Source organism: Nycticebus coucang, chromosome 10 (assembly GCF_027406575.1).
Source record: "Nycticebus coucang isolate mNycCou1 chromosome 10, mNycCou1.pri, whole genome shotgun sequence".
Taxonomy (NCBI): Eukaryota; Metazoa; Chordata; class Mammalia; order Primates; family Lorisidae; genus Nycticebus; species Nycticebus coucang.
In genome coordinates this window covers 125,508,823-125,526,575 of record NC_069789.1, presented here as the reverse complement: position 1 = coordinate 125,526,575, position 17,753 = coordinate 125,508,823, and the positions used below count along the sequence as shown (strand labels likewise).

The window sequence follows — 17,753 nt, the reverse complement described above, 5'->3', positions numbered from 1 at the left end:
TGCATTTGAGCACATTTTGCTTAAGAAAGTAGAACAAAAGGTGAAAATAAATAAGCATCAGTACATTTTATAATGAGAGAATTGGATTAATTTTCTAAATTTCTAAAAAAGGTGTGCAATAGGAATGATTAAAAACAAACTGAAATACAATATTTCATTAAATCTAGATGTCCCATGTTGTAAGATATACCATTTTCAATATACCACTAAGTTTTAAAGTCATGCAAATTTAATCTATAATACATAAGATAAATACCAATTCCAGAGACATTAAAGTATGGGATAAAAAGAGGATTTTAAAACTGATCAATTACTAATTCAGTGTGTTTTGTTTACCTGTCTTTGGTGTTTCATAGTTTATTTTTAAACCATTTCATTTCTCTAAATTGATTCAAAGGAGACACACTCATTATAATTTTGTTTCAAAATTTTTTCTCTTGGTTTTATTTGCTTTTTTCCTAATTCACAAGTGCATTTCATTATTATATGTTTGTATGTGTGTGTATTTTGTTTTTTTTTTTAATAGAATATAGGTGCTTAATGTTGATTTTTTAAAAAATCTCTTTTAAATTGGAATTTTTTAAGGCTACAAGATTTCCTTTGAATACTATTTTAGCTGGCAAGGTTTTTAATTAACATCTAGAGGTCTCATTTTAATCTTGATTTGACTTTTAACTCATTAGTTACTGGGGTTAAATTTTCAAACCCTTGTTCTGAAAAAAGATTTAGCATGTGGAATGTGTGGCCTATAAAAACTTTATTAAAAAAAGTTAAAATAGGGCAGCGCCTGTGGCTCAGTGAGTAGGGCGCCGGCCCCATATGCCAAGGGTGGCGGGTTCAAACCCAGCCCCGGCGAAACTGCAACAAAAAAATAGCCGGGCGTTGTGGTGGGCGCCTGTAGTCCCAGCTGCTCGGGAGGCTGAGGCAAGAGAATCGCGTAAGCCCAAGAGTTAGAGGTTGCTGTGAGCCGTGTGATGCCACAGCACTCTACCCGAGGGCAGTACAGTGAGACTCTGTCTCTACAAAAAAAAAAAAAAAAAGTTAAAATATTCATTTATTCTTGTGGTAGAATACAAGTAGATTTTTGTGTTATGTTTTGCAGGCATATGATGTGAAATAATATTCTGTGTAAAAAACATCTATGTAATTGTATAATATTAAGTTTGTTGATTATATTTACATATAATCTAGGTATTTGTTATTCTAAAAATGTACACAAAATACACACCTATGCTTTTTCATGGTCTCCTAATAATATAGGGGTCTTACTATTTATATTTAGTTGTTATATATGTCACTGCTTATAGATTTTCTCTTTACACATAATGATCCCAATTTTTCTAATATTAATATTGAAAATTCTGCTTGGGCCGGTAGAGCCATACTGTGTCTATTATTTTAAGTATAAAACTTGATGAAGTAACATTCACCTATGTAACCACTTAACCACTGAACAATATTTTGCTCAGCATAACCCTCTTCTCAAGTATGTTCTGTGCACAGTGACCTCCTCCCAAAGAGTACAGTATGAAAAGAAAATAAAAGAGTAAATTTACAGTGGAGAAACTTGATAAACTTCCTCAGGCAGGACATCAAGGCCAGCAAAACAGTCATGATGCTGATACTATATACCCTTGATAAAGATGAAGAAAATGGTACCCTACCTCTATAGTCTTTCTCTCCCAAATTAACCTGGTCTAATCATGACAAAAATATCAGTCAAATCCCAGTAGAGGAACATTTTATACCGCATCCAACTCCCCAAAATAGTTAAGGTGATTTAAAAGAAGGAAAGCCTGAGAAATTGTCTCAGCCAAGAGTAGCCTAAGGAGAAATGATGACTACATGTAATATGCTATCCTGGATCCTGGAATAGAAAAATACAAACTTAAAGACATATGAATAAAGTATAGGCTTTAGCTAATAATGATGTACCAATATTTGTTCATTAATTTAATTTTTTTTTTTTGAGACAGAGTCTCAGTCACCCTGGGGTTCAGTGCCATGGCATCATAGCTTACAGCAACCTCAAACTCTGGGGCTCAAGTGAGTCTCTTGCCTCAAGGCCTCCCAAGTAGCTGGGACTACAGGTGCTCACCACAACACCCAGTGATTTTTAGAGACGGGGTCTCGCTCTTGCTCAGGTTGGTCTCGAACTCCTGAGCTCGGGCAATCCGCCCACCTCCACCTCCCTGAGTGCTAGAATTACAGGTATGAGCCACCATACCCAGCCTGTTCATTAAATTTAAATGTATCATATAATGTAAGGTGTTTTAAATAGGGAAACTGCAGGATCTGAGGATTCTCTGTATTACATTATTCTGTAACTCTAAAATAAAAAGCATACACATATATATATATTTTTTTTTTTTTTTTGAGACATAGTCTCACTGTTGCTAAGGCTTGAGTACTGTTGTGTTGGCCTAGCTCACAGCAACCTCAAACTCCTGGGTTTAAGCAATCCTCCTGCCTTGGCCTTCCAAGTAGCAGGGTCTACAGGCGCCCAACACAATGCCTGGCTAATGTTCTCTAGTTTCAGTATTGACAGGGTCTTGCTCTTGCTCAGGCAGGTCTTAACCTCCTGTACTCAAGGGATCTGCCCACCTCAGCCTCCTAAAGTGCTAGGATTACAGATGCGAGCCACCATGCCCAGTGTAAAAAGTTGAGTATTTAGATATTTTCTAAGTAGCAGCTCCTGTGTATCCACACAGCCACATTAATCACAATTGGAGTAACGAGGGTTACCCGCTACCATTACATCTATGATATTAGATCCATCACATAGCACAGGAACACACATACAGCCTAAACTGTTGCATGACATGCTGGACTAAAACTCCGCTTCTGAACTACTCAATAATCTTGATCACCAAACGCCAATCACAGTATTTAGTATATGGTCTTGAAAGTAAAAGAAGTTTTATTAATTTTTTTCCCACTGAAGGAGTGGTAAAATTACAACTCTATCTCCACTGGAAGTTCTCAAGTTTATTTCAAAAAAAGAAGGCCAAACATTTTGAAGTAGATAAAGACAAGTTCAGGCTTACCAATGAACTGGGTAGCCTTAAATTCCTTTCTCTCTGTCAGCCTAGGTTTTCTTATCAGAAAATGCAAAGAAGTGTTTTGGGGGGGCGTGTTGCTTTTTTACCCGCCACCTCCGGTATATGGGGCCTGGGCCATACTCCTTGAGCCACAGGCGCCGCCCACAAACAAGTGTTTTATTAAAATTCAGGAAATCTGACCAATGGTCAACTCTGCTAAAATTACCTACCTGTGGCAGATTATTAAATTAATACTTAAGGAAGAAATAACTTGACCCTCATATTTCCACTGTCACACACGTTGATTTGCTCAAGGAACCCCTATAAACACTCTGAAACACAAGCAGAAGAAAAGCACATTTACAACAAATCATCACCAGTTATTTACCTATGGACACAAAACCCGGATATACATACAGATACCTTTCCTAAACTCTCTCTCTCTGACACACACACACACACACACACACACCGTCCCCCCCCCCCCGCAAAGACACATAGAGGGTCCCAAGCAAATCCCAGGTTTCAGCTGATTCCCGCACCAGCTCCGGCTCCTCCTCTGCACCTGCCCGGCCCGCGGGTCCTATCCCCGCGTTCCTGGGGAGACACTGGGCGCGCTCCGCTCTCGCTGTCTCAGACCCCTACCTCCTCAACTAAGCGCCCGACGCCTGCGCACGGAGCGCCGCGGCTCGCGCCCAGAAATCTCCGGGGCGCGGCGGTGGGAACTAGCGGGTCCCAGACGTCAAGCCACGAACCCGGAGGAGGATGAGAGGAGAAGTAGCCCGGCGTGCGACCGCACCGCCACGGACTTCCGGGAGTGGACTACATTTCCCAGAAGCACCGCTAACGGAACACGGCTCAATTTCCGTTTCTTTACGCCATTTGGGGTCCTGGAGTCGGAAGAGGCAGCTTCTGTAGAGGAGGTTGGCGGTTCCTCTGCTGGGCTTCGGAGCTTGGCGCCGGACTTGGAAATTGGGCTCCAGGTCTTGTACCCTGACCTGTCCTCTGTTGAGGTGAGTGTCCGGAGTGCCAGGGCGGCAATGTACAGACGAAGCGTCTCTGGAATTCCGTGTGCGACTGTATCTCCCGCTTTGTGTGTGCGTGGTGCAGCCGGCCGGGTATTGGCGACTGTGGTTTTGTGTATGAGCGTTTGTGTGAGTGCGAGTTGTTTGTAACTGTGTGCTTAACTGATTGGGCATACAGTTACATACTGGGTGGTTGTATATGTACCGGGTGCATAATTGGGGTTCGCTTGTGACTGTTTGTTGTGATGGGGTGTTTAGATGTGTTTGTGTCACTTTGAGGTTGCATATTTGCCTAGTAAAATGTGACTGGTGTTTGCCTGTGAATTTGAGATCCAGGATACTGTCGTGACACAATGTTTGTGACCTCTTGTTTCCCTGGCCTGGTACTTGGTTGAGTGACTGTCCTTGTGTGTGCCACGTGTGTGACTGTAGGGTTGTGTGCACCGTTTTCAGGACTGTAAAGAGGATAGAAGTGCTGCTGTGGAAGGGAGTTTTTTGATATGATACTATGCCTTGTGGTTGGATTTTGTTTAAGACTAACAATGTACCATAACTTACAGATTGTGACTCCGGCTGTGTGACTGTGGAGATGTGATTGTGTGTGACGTTGTGTGCTCGTTTGTACGTTTTATACACTGTGACCTGATGGGAGTTATTGGGGCACAGAAGTAAAATTTCATTTTGATATTTCTGGGGTTCATTCTGGGGCTGAGTCTGCCGGTGGATCATGAGTCCCATGTGGCTTTGGGCTTCTTGGACGATTTAAGGACTTGACTTCTGTTTTGACCACAGTAGTTACCCATTGATACAGACCTGTGTTGCTTCATTTCTGCATCCGTCTTCTTTGGGAATTGTAGTTGTAAGTTCACTGCTGCCTCCTGATGTCCTCTCACCTGCCTCTGGTATTCTTAAGGGGATTGGGTCCAGGGAAGTGACAGGCAGGCCGGAAGTCAGAAATTGGAGCCCCTGAGTGAAGAATAGTAGTTATATCCAAGCCACAGACCTGGTCTTGAGATGAGAATTTTAGGGCTGATGGTACATTCCGGACAAGACACTGGAAATGGGGTGGGATTCCAGGAGTGGAAGTAATTCCAAAGTGGGTGCTTCAGGAGCCAGCCACACAGTTCAGAACCTGTAGCACTGGAATGCGTGGCTGTGTCTCCAGTGGACAGATTTGAATCAAGAAATAAATTCTAGGCGGCGCCATATGCCGAGGGTGGCGGGTTCAAACCCAACCCTGGCCAAACTGCAACAAAAAAATAGCCGGGCGTTGTGGCGGGCGCCTGTAGTCCCAGCTGCTTGGGAGGCTGAGGCAAGAGAATCACGTAAGCCCAAGTGCTGGGGGTTGCCAGCTGCTTGGGAGGCTGAGGCAAGAGAATCACGTAAGCCCAAGAGCTGTGTGACACCACGGCACTCTACCGAGGGCGGTACAGTGAGACTCTGTCTCTACAAAAGAAAAAAAAAAAAAGAAAGAAAGAAAGAAAGAAATTCTAGCCCCAAATAGCTGTGATCTTGGCCCTTCTTTCTGATACAGAGGTGCAGGACTGTTCTAGTTTCCTTCTGACTTTTTAAATATTAAATTGGGGATAGGTTAAAGGAGTACAGAAGAGGATATATGGGCGGTGCCTGTGGCTCAAAGGGCGGTGCCTGTGGCTCAAAGGAGTAGGGCGCCAGCCCCATGTGCCAGAGGTGGCGGATTCAAACCCAGCCCCAGCCAAAAAAAACAACAACAGAAGAGGATATATGTTCTAACTTAAGACTATTCCTCAGGAAAGGCCTAGTATCTCATTCTATTTTCTTTTTCTGAGATAGATCCTAGAGAAGAAAAGAATGGCTGTTGTTACACATTCAGTAGCAAAGTTTGAAGTGTGTGTTTCCTGAAATGCCTTTGCCTTTTCGGGATGTAGGAATTTTTGTTTTCTTTTTGAAGTTTCCCACCTGAGCCTTCTCTATTGATAGAGGGGCAAGGCAATATTTTGCAGATTGGGAGCATGGAAAATAAATGTGATGGATGATCCCAATAGGAAAAATGGATTTGAGAGTCATGGATTTTAAAAGGAGAGCTCTATTGTTATTTCTGACACAGCAGCATTCTGGTTTAATTTTTTTTACCTATGTATTAAAATATTTAAATGTATATACAAAAATGTAATGAACTATCATACGCCCATCTCAAACGTTACTTTCCAATCTTGTTCCATTGATTCTGCCTTCAGTTCAAGATTCTTTCTAATTTGGCTTTTGGTTTCTTCTTTGATTTACTGGATATTTTGAAGATCTTCCCAAGTTCTGTTTTCACTGATTTCTAATTTCATTCCATTGTGTTTCTTGAATACAGTTTGTATGACTGGAATCGTTTTAAATTTATTAAGATTTGTTTTCTGACCCAGAATTGGATGTCTCTTAGTAAATTTTCCATATATACTTTCAAGAGTGTATTCTGCTGTAGTGGAGTGGAGTGTTCTATAAATGTCAACTAGGTCAGGTAGGATGATAGTGTTGTTTAAATCTTCTGTGCCTCGCAGGGGTCCTCAAACTGCGGCCTGCGGGCCACATGAGGCGGTGTGATTATATTTGTTTCCGTTTTGTTTTTTTACTTTGAAATAAGATATGTGCACTGTGCATAGGAATTTGTTCATAGTTTTTGTTTGTTTATTTTTAACTGTAGTCCGGCCCTCCAACAGTCTGAGGGACAGTCAACTGGCTCCCTGTTTAAAAAGTTTGGGGACCTCTGCTACTGGTTTTGTTTGTTGGATTTCTCTCTTTCTCCTTGTAGTTTCCATCACTTTCTGCTTGGTGTATTTTGAAGCTCTGTTATTAGGCACATAAGTGTTTTAGATTTTATGTCATACTGATAAATTGACTGCTTTATCATCTTCATTATCCTTCGTAGTAGTCATTGCTCTCAACACATACTGTGCCTGATACTTGCATGTAGTCACTCCAGCTTTCTTTTGATTAGTGTTAGCATTGTGTATCTTTTAAACATCCTTTGTCTTTTAACTTATTGTATTTTGGTATTTTTAGTGCATTTCTTGTAGGCAGCATATAATTAGGGCTTGTGTTTTTATCCCATTTGGTAGTTTCCATCTTTTAATTGGAAAATTTAGTTCATTTTTACATGTAGGATTATTGATACAGTTTGGTTCAAATGCATCATCTTGCCATTTGTTTTATATATGTCCCATCTGTTCCTTATTTCCTTTCTTTCTTTTCTTCCTTTTAGAATTGATGGAGTTTCAAAATAACAATATCAGTCTTATGAATACAGAAAAACAATCAAGACCTCTTGGAGTTTAATAGGATGTAGCCCAGTATTATTTGGTCTAAAATCAAATTGTTGGGTCTTAAATACAGTATAATAACATCTTTCAAATGGTTAAGTTACCAACTTGAGACACAGTGAGGATCCTTTGTTTTTATCTTGCGTTCCACATTTAATAGAGCATTTACCATTTTCCACAATCAAAGCTGTAGAACACACTGGGCAGTGCCTGTGGCTCAAGTAGTCGGGCGCCGCCCCCATGTACTGCAGGTGGGGGGTTCAAACCCGCCCCGGCCAAAAACTGTAACAAACATAGAAAAACAAAAAAAAGCTGTAGAACACTGTGATTTTTGGAGACGTTGCCTATCCATTCCTGTCCCCTCCCCACTGCTTCCTTCCTTCTGTAGATAACTACCTGTACTTCTCTTTGCTTTTTCTTCTGTTTTTTTATTTTAAGTGCTTTATGTGTTCATGTAACTGTTTGTGTATGTATATGTATGCAATTTTTATTCTCTCCCTTTTTTTTTTGAGACAGAGTTGAGTTCACTATGTCGCCCTCGGTAGAGTGCCGTGGCGTCCCAGCTCACAACAACCTCCGGTTCTTGGGCATAAGCAATTCTCTTGCCTCCGCTTCCCAAGTAGCTGGGACTATAGACACCCACTACGACGCCAGACTATTTTTTTGTTGTAGTTGTCATTGTTGCTTAGCAGGCCCGGGCTGGGCTGGAACCCACAAGCCTCCGTGTATGTGGCTGGCGCCCTACTCACTGAGCTATAAGTGCCGAGCTTCTCTCCATTTTTTTTTATGATGAGGTTGTACTCTGTCTTCCAGGGTAGAGTGCAGGGCAAACTCCTGGGCTCAAGCAATCTTCTTGCCTTACCCTCCTAAGTAGCTGGAACTACAGGTGTGCCACCCCACTTGGCTTATTGTCTCCATTCCTTTTTTTTTTTTTTTTTTGCAGTTTTTGGCTGGAGTTGGATTTGAACCCACCACTTCCAGCATATGGGGCCAGCACCCTACTCCTTTGAGCCACAGGCGCTGCCCTCTCTCCATTCTTAATTGGAAGGGAGCATTCTATGTAAATTGTTCTGTGCCTTCTTTTTCATTTTCACACATCTCGTATATCCTATAGAGTGCTATAGGGACCTAAAGAGGTCTTCCTCATTCATTTTTATAGCTGTATATTTTACTGTGTGAGTGTAATACACTGTTTAATGAGTCTCCAATGGGTGGGCATTGTTTTTTTCCCAATATATTGCCATTACATAATGCAGCAATCAATAACTGTATGTGGTCTCTATTTGTGGAAGTTTATTTTGGGGGCAAATTTGTAGAAGTGGCTTACTTTTAATTCTTTTGCATAAGTTCTACTTGAATCAAACCCCCCTGAGTAATAGAATAGTTGGTGTACTTCCTCATTTTTCTCCTTTCCCATTTTTTCCTCCATTACTTCAAAAAAAGTTTCTTAGAGTTTATACTGTTAAATATTATTTTTTCTCCAAATATAATGAGAATGCTTTTTTATCTATTGCATGTTCTTGTTTAGAATTTCAGGAAGTTGTTATTTTCTTGTTTTCCGGTACCAAATAGTACTTGTATGTTGGCAGAGGTTTAAAATGGGGGAAAGGCTAGGTACTTGTAGCTCAGCGGCTAGGGTGCCGGCTACACACACCAGAGTTGGTGTGTTTGAACCGGTCAGGCCTTCCAAACAACAGTGACAACTATAACAAAAAAGTGACCACTACAACAAAAGGTGCATTGTGGCGGGCACCTATAGTTCTAGCTACTTCAGATGCTGAAGCAAGAGAATCACTTAAGCCCATAAATTGAGGTTGCTGTGAGCTGTGATGCCACTGCACTCTGCTGAGGGTAACATAGTGAGACTCTGTCTCAAAAAAAAAAAAATAAATGAGTAAAAATGGGGGGCGGGAGGACAAAAGGAAGAAAATAACATTTACTGGAAAACCATCCTCTGAAATTAATCACTATTCATATGTGGAATCCACCCTTCAGAACATTTTTTTCTAACCTTCTTATTTTGAGGGAAAAATTAACATATATACAGAAGTAAAAAGTAAAAAGTGTGGTATAATATCTCCTTATATGCCCTACCCATCACTCAGCTTCAACACATATCAATTTATGGCTGAACATATTGCATCTATAGCTCCACTATTTCCCCTACCTTCCATTGCCCCCACACCCATCAAACAGGTTATCTGAAGTAAATTCCAGGTATATCATTTCATTCATTTTTTGTTTTTAGCAATATATTGATAGTTTATTAGAAGATATGAAAGCTTCCAACATGAAGGGGTCCTAAACAGATTGCCCTAATTTCATTTTTTTTTTTTGAGAGTCTTACTTTGTCACCCTGGGTAGAGTGCTGTGGCATCATAGCTCACAGCATCCTCAAACTCTGGGCTGAAGCGATCCTCTTGCCTCAGCTTACGAAGTAGCTGAGACGACAGGCACCCACCTCAACGCCCAGCTTTGTTTGTTTGTGACAGAATCTCACCTTGCTGCCTGGGGTGGAGTGCTGTCGGTGTCATAGCTTACGGGAACCTGAAACTGTGGGGCTCAAGCAATTCTCTTGCCTCAGCCTCCCAAGTAGCTGGGACTACAGGCACTGACTACAATACCTGGCTATATTTGTTTTTTGGAGATGAGGGGTCTCACTCTTGCTCAGGCTGGTCTTAAACTCTTGAACTCAGGCAATCCACCCAAATTAGCCTCCCAGAATGCTAGGATTATAGGTGTGAGCCACAGCACCTGTCCTATTATTTCATTCTTAAGTATTTTAATACATATCTGTAAAGGATAAGAACTTTTAAATTAAAAATAAAAAACACAATCATTGTATCATAACTACTAAAAAGGAAAGCACTTAGTATGCTCTTAATGTCATGAAATAGCTAGTTCCAGATTCCCCCTTCTCTATAAATGTTTTTTATGGTTTGTTAAAGTCAAGATTGAGACCATGTCTAGTAATATTTTTTGGTTTCTGAGACAGAGTCTCACTTTGTCACCCTTGGTAGAATGCCATGGTGTCACAGCTCACAGAAACCTCCAACTCTTGGGATCAAGTGATCCACTTGCCTCATCCTCCCAAGTAGCTGGGACTACAGGCGCCCGCCACAATGCCCAGCTATTTTTAGAGATGAGATATCTCTCTGAGCTCAGGCAATCCACCTGCCTCAACCTCCCAGAGTGCTAAGATTACAGGCGTGAGCCACTGCACCTGTCCAATGTCTATTAATATTTATTGTAGTAGTGTAATATCTTTTAATCTATAGGTTCTTTTGTTTTTTTCTCTTTTTTAATATTTTATTTGTTGGAGAAACAGTTTTTTGCTAGACATACCCATATTAAGGATTTTGTTGATTACCTATCTGTAGCATCTTCAGCATAGCTCACAGCAACCTTAGTCTCCTGGGCTCAGGCGATCCTCTTGCCTCAGCCTCCTGAGGAACTGGTACACAAGTGCCTGCCTCATCGTTTCGCTAGTTTTTCTATTTTTAGTAGTGCTGGGTTCTCACTCTTGGTCAGACTGGACTTAAACACTTGAGCTCAAGCAGTCTGTCCATTTCAGCTTCCCAGAGTGCTAGGACTATAGGTGTGAACCACCGTGCCTGGCCTCAATTCATACCTTTCAGAAGGAGAAAAATAAATTCTGAGTTTATACTGGTATTTCCAATTAAGTGAAAATATTATAGTGTTTTACTTAATGTCTTTTATTTTATTTTCTTTTACTTTGAAAATCGTAATCTCCAATGATAACTATGATAATTACATACTTATTAATCTGTGTGTATGTGTGTATAATCATTTCAGGATATCTTCATATATTACTTTTAGACTAACAATGCCAATATTATTTGTAGCAGTATAACTAGATCAGCCTGAAGAAACAGTTTGTAGGTATTTTTGTCAGTAGATTATGTTGTAATAGGAAACTATGTCAAAGCGACTTATTTTAAAATTCCTTGAACTAACACTTCTTTTCTGTTTAACTTGCTAGCTTTATGTAGACATAAGTTTGTTTCATTTTGCTTTTGGTTCTTAGGAATTTTTATCATTTTGATTCAATTTTGTTTTATATTATAAAACACGATTTTGGTTTGATAATATTTGTAGTTTTCTGTGTCATCTGAGTTCATGAAGGATATTAAGCTATACTTTTTTTCTAAAAATATCTTTGTTAGGTCTTAGTGTGATGTATTGGGCTTCAAAATGTAGAATAAAGTGCTTTCTCCTTTCTCTATTTTGTTTTAATTTTTCTATTTTCTGAAAAAATTTGTGAGAATAATATTATATCTGACTTAAATATTGATAGAATTTACTGGTAAAGCCAAGTGGGCATTCTCTATGGCCAATTTTTGTTTATTTTAATACAAATTCAATTTCTTTGACATTTGTGAGGTAATTTGTGTTTTCTGTTTGTTCCTGTGTGATTTTTGGCAATTTTTATTTTAAGGCATTTATCCATATCATTCAAATTGCCAAGTTTATTGACATAGAATTGTATTATGATGTTAATGCCTATAAAATGTATACACCAGTGCTGTTTTGCTGATTTTTTTCTTCATAGACTTGCTCGGGAGTTATCAGTTATATTAATCTTTGAAAAAAACAATTTTTGAGTTTGTTAATATTCTCTATTATAATTTATTTTATATTGTGGATTTTGTACTTATTTCTTTTCTTCTTGCTTTAGGCTTCATTTCCTCTTCTTTTTTTTTTTTTTGTAGAGACAGAGTCTCGCTTTATGGCCCTCGGTAGATGTCATGGCCTCACTTAGCTCACAGCAACCTCCAGCTCTTGGGCTTAAGCGATTCTCTTGCCTCAGCCTCCTGAGCAGCTGTGACTATAGGCGCCTGCCACAACGCCCGGCTATTTTTTGGTTGCAGTTTGGCCGGGGCCGGGTTTGAACCCGCCACCCTCGGTATATGGGGCTGGGGCCTTACCGACTGAGCCACAGGTGCCGCCCCATTTCCTCTTCTTTTTATAGCTTCTTAAGGTGGGAGCCTAAATGATTTTTCTAATATAATATTTAAACTTTGCTCTAAATACTGCTTTTGCTATAGCCCACAGAATTTGATAAGTATGTTTCCATAGTCACACAGCTCAACATGTTTTCTTTTTTCTTTTCTTTTCTTTTTTTTTTTTTTGAGACAGAGCCTCAAGCTATTACCCTGGGTAGAGTGCTGTGGCATCACAGCTCATAACAACCTCAAACTCCTGGGCTCAAGTGATTCTCCTGCCTCCGCCTCAACATATTTTCTAATGCCTTTTGTGATTTATTCTCTGGCCCATGGGTTATTTAGAAGTGTGTTTAATTTCCAAATGTTTGTGGATTCTTCTAAACCTCTTGTTATAACTTTCTAATTTAATAATAATATGGACAAAAATCAGATAAACTGTATAATTCCACTTTTTAATGTTCATTGATACTTGTTTTATGATCAGCATTTGGTTTATATTCATGACCTTTCCATGTGCAGTTGGTATTGAAGAGTGAAATCCTGTGTCAGCTTTCTTTTTTTTTTTTGAGACAGAGTCCCCACTATGTCACCCTTGGTAGAGTGCTGTGGCATCACAGCTCACAGCAACCTCCAACTCTTGGGCTTAAGCTGTTCTCTTGCCTCAGCCTCCCAAGTAGCTGGGACTATAGGCGCCTGCCATAACACCCAGCTATTTTTTGGTTGTAGTTGTCGTTGTTTAGCAGGCCGGACTGGGTATATGTGGCCAATGCCCTAACCACTGAGCTACTGGTGCTGAGTCATCCTATGTCACTTTAATACTCCACCAACAGCAACTGTGGCAGGCCACTCAGGGCAAAGTTGCCTTCCTCACAGCTGACATGGTACACATCCAGTGCTGTAGTCTCCAAAGGGAGTTGCAGTTCAGGACTCAAGCCCCAAAGACCAGCCTTGCTTTTGTGTGTTTTTATATTCCTAGCCCAGGCACTTCCATTAGGAGGCCTTTTTACAGGAGCCTCTGCCAAAACATCCTTATTTAGGGAGGTGGAGGGAATACTTTGTAGATGACTTTTCTCCACTCTGACTCAACTGTTTAGTACTTTCCTACTGCTAACCCTTTCCTCATCTTCCTGTCCCCATGCAGTCAGTCCATAAAATGAATAACAGGAGGTTTTGTTATGTGTTCCCTCAGCATTGATTTACCACATTTACACTGATCTACCTGACCTGTGCTATTGCATGGGGAGGGAGCATGAAACACTGGCATTCTCAGCACTTTTCTGAGTTAGCTTCTTATATTACGTGATTAGTAAGTGATAAAAGGCTTGTCTTAATTGGCTGTTCTCATACTTTGCAGCTCAGCTCGCTCCACTTCAACACAGCTGTTGAGAATGGTATTCTATATGTGTATCAGTTAGGTCAGGCTGCTTGACAGAGTGATGTATAGCTCTATACTGTTACTGACTTTTTTTTAATCTACTTGTATCAATTACTGAGCGAAAAGTGTTAACATTACCAACTCTTTTGTTTTCTCTCTTTTTTCTTTACTTTTGTTAATTTTTGCTTCAAATATATATTTTTTTTCTTTGTCGAGACAGAGTTCTACTCTATGCCCTGAGCAGAGGGCAATGGCATCGTAGCTCACTGCATCCTCAGACTCGGGCTGTGGGCATCCTGCTGCCTCAGCCTCCGAAGCCGCTGGGATTACAGGCGCTCGCTGCGGCGCCCCGCTGGGTTTTTCCATTTTTTTCCATGAGTCGGGGTCTCACTCTCACTCAGACAAGCCTCAAACTCCTGAGCTCAAGCAATCCTCCCTCCTCAGCCTCCCACATTGCTGGGATTACAGGCGTGAGCCACCGCGCCCGGCTGCTTCAAATATTTGGAAGCTTTATTGTTAAATCTGAATTAATCGATCCTCTATCTCTCATGCTAATTTCTTGAAGTCTATTTTGTCTTATATAAATATAGGCACACAAGCTTTCTTTTGCTTAGTATTTGTATGGTATGTTCTTCTTACCATTTTACTTTCAACCTATCTGTGTCTTTATATTTAAAATGTATTTCTTGTTGTTGTTGCAGGTTGGCTGGGGTTGGGTTCGAACCTGCCACCCATGGTATATGGGGCCGGCACCCTAGCCACTGAGCCACAGGCACCACCCTTAAAATGTATTTCTTATAAAGACCATATAGTTGGAACTTGCTTTTTATCTTATCTCAACACTGCTTTTCTATTGGAATAGTTAGATTATTGTTAATATAATTAAGTTTAGCCCTGCCAGGATGGGAGCATCCATATACAGGTGACCATAAAGTCTCTGTGCAGTTGCACACTATTTAAAATTGCACACAAACTTTATGGCCACCATATATTGTATATCTCTTGGCACTTTCTGGAGTTTGTTATTTAAATTTACATCCCCAGCTATGTGATGAATTTAAATGAAATTGTGCTTTTCCATCTTACCTGAATTATGTTTGGGTTGCTAGGATAGGCACAATTATTTATTACAGATTTCTACATGTGTAATTATGTTGAGTTAAATATTGAGCACTTGTACCAATGGTTCTCCAAGGGCAGTGTTTCTCCCTAGTCTAGAGCATATAGTGGAAATACATCTGGATACCTTTGAATGTTAAAGTAAATAGGCTGAGGATAAAGGCTTTGGCTTTTAAAGGACTGAGGTCATAGATCTAGATTAGGGGTTACCCAGACTTTTCTGTAAAGGGCCAGACAGTAAATATTTTGGGCTTGATGGGCCATATGATCTCTGTTCCAACTATTCATCTGCTGTAGAGTGAAAATAGCAAAAGACAATATGTAAATGAATGACTACAAGTGTGCTCCAATAAAACTTTATATAGTTTCCAGAATAATTGGTGGATAATAGTTTGCCAGCTTCTAATCTAGTTGCCCTCTAGTGTATACTAAAGAATCGTCTATGATTTGCAAAATAATAAAACATAGCTGGAAAAAAGGTGTTTATAATTATCTGGATCTAAAAACTCACATAAAGCATTTTTTGCATGATCATTTCAAATTGCTGAATTTATCTATTTTCCTATTATTGGATGATTTTACTAATACATGTTTCTTCCCGGAATGTAACCATGGCTTCATTGAGAAAAAGTTATACTTTATTTAAGAAATTTCCTGATGTATTTTTGGCCATTTCAAAAAGTCACAGTATTATTGGCAATACTGATTGCAATATTTGACTTGCCAATAAATAGTAAATACTTAAAGAAACCTTCATTTGTAGATAACGTATTTCTGTTTATTCTGTACATAAATATGAACAAAACACACAAGTATATGTAGCCTTTATTTCAGAATGTCAAATATAAATAAAAGGTGTCAACATTTAGTTTATATGATTGTTTTATAAATGGTTGTGAGCATACGCATTTCGTTATTTATGCCTTGTGTAGTTGTCTATGATCATTAATGCATTGAAATAGTAAGTTGTTCATTATTTCCATTTTTATATACTATACATAGATGTATCATATTACATATGAGTTTTGTTTCTTTTTGTGTCTAGAGAGCATTGCTTTTTTTTTTTTTTTTTGAGACAGGGTCTCAACTTTGTTGCTCTTGGTAGGGTGCTGGGGCATCACAGCTCACAGCAACCTCACTCTTGGGCTTACGTGATTCTCTTGCTTCAGCCTCCCAAGTAGCTGGGACTACAGTTACTCCCCCACAACACCCAAATAGAGAGCATTGCTTTTGAATAGGAAAAGAACCACTACTTATATCTATTCCCCTTAGTGTGTGTTTTGGGTTGGGAGGACAAGAAAGGAGGAAGAAAGCAATAACCCTAACTTAATCATTTGTGGCTGTGCAGAAAATCCCTGATCTTAAGGTTGTTTTTTCCTCCCCATCTCTACCTTCTCCAGACTGTGCACTTCTCTTAAGATAGGAACCCAGAAGAGGACTGATCATTTCTTGCAGTTCTAAAAATCATGGCTCAGGTAAATTACTGTTTCTTTGTGACCTCTTCAGTTACTTTTTTATATGGTGTGTGTGTGTGTGTGCGCGCGCGCACGCGTATGTTTGTAGTTGTTATTCCTAAAGCTTCTTTCCTCCCCTCAGAAATGTGCTGCCCAAAATATCCCATCCAAATGAGTGTCTTCCTTAAGTGTATCCACACACTTTTTTTTTTTTTTTTTTTTGGTAGAGACAGAGTCTCACTTTATCGCCCTCGGTACAGTGCCGTGGCGTCACACAGCTCACAGCAACCTCCAAATCCCTGGGCTTAGGCGATTCTCTTGACTCAGCCTCCCAAGTAGCTGGGACCACAGGCGCCCACCACAATGCCTGGCTATTTTTTTTGTTGTTGAAGTTTGGCCGGGGCTGGGTTCGAACCCACCACCCTCGGCATATGGGGCCGGCGCCCTACCCGCTGAGCCACAGGCGCTGCCCCACTTTTTTGTTTTTTTTTTTTTTTGAGACAGTCTCACTTTGTCGCCCTCGGTAGAGTGCTTTGATGTCACAGCTCACAGCAACCTTCAACTCTTGAGCTTAGGTGATTGTCTTGCCTCAGCCTCCCAAGTAGCTGGGACTACAGGTGCCCACCACAACACCCTGCTATTTTTTGTTACAGTTGTCACTGCTGTTTTAGCTGGCTGGGGCTAAGTTCAAACCCGCCACGCTTGGTATATGGGGCTGGCGCCCTACCCACTGAGCCACAGGTGCCACCCCTACACACTTATTTAACAATCTGTTAAGCATCTTTGACTATGAACACTGTAATAAAAGCATAATCCCCTAATGTTTTAAGGTAGAAGGATGGTAACACACAAAAACAGTTTGAACTTCTCTTTAGGCGTAAGTTTCCCTTATTAACAAGATAGGAATTGCCTCAATATGTGGCATGAGCTTTTATGAGCTTTGAAGATTAGGAACATGACTAGAGACTGCTGAACAGAGAAAGATCTTCCCCATGGATGCAGGATTATGAATACCAATAATATGAATCATTTTGGCATTCAGCATTATGTCCTCATCTTGAATGTGTAAGTTTAGATTATGTTTTCCACCTTTCTACTGCTTAGAATGAGGGAAAGTTACATTTACAAATGATTAATAGCAACAAGAAAGATCATCGTTCACCTTCATGAGTTGTTGAGAATTATAACTCTCAGAACTAAGAAATATCTATGACATTTTTATATAACCTAAAGTGGCTGAGTATGAGCATTAAGTTAAATATATTTTCATTATACGGAACTATTCTGTAGCCTATCACTAAATTATTGGTGACAAGGAAAATGCTTATGATGTAATGTACTCTGAAATGAGGAATCTAAGGGTTCAATAAATTCTTTAATTTTATACAAATATTATTTTATAAGATTTTACAGAAAATTTTCTCCAATTATTTTTCTTATTCCTTCATTAGAGAAGAGAAACATACTTGTTGAGAAAGTATTATAGAC

General features: G+C 39.9%; 1 protein-coding gene across 2 annotated transcripts in view; it reads left to right on the top strand.

Moving 5' to 3' along the window:
• Positions 1-3,938: 3,938 nt before the first annotated feature.
• The window catches only part of LOC128595890 (zinc finger protein 420), a 34,131-nt gene continuing 20,316 nt past the window's right edge, over positions 3,939-17,753 (top strand). For both annotated transcript variants that reach the window (XM_053604983.1, XM_053604982.1), the window contains exons 1-2: positions 3,939-4,054; positions 16,212-16,286. In XM_053604983.1, coding sequence (XP_053460958.1) covers positions 16,278-16,286 — 9 coding nt within the window. In that variant the 5' untranslated portion in view covers positions 3,939-4,054; positions 16,212-16,277. The remainder of the gene's footprint in view (positions 4,055-16,211; positions 16,287-17,753) is intronic.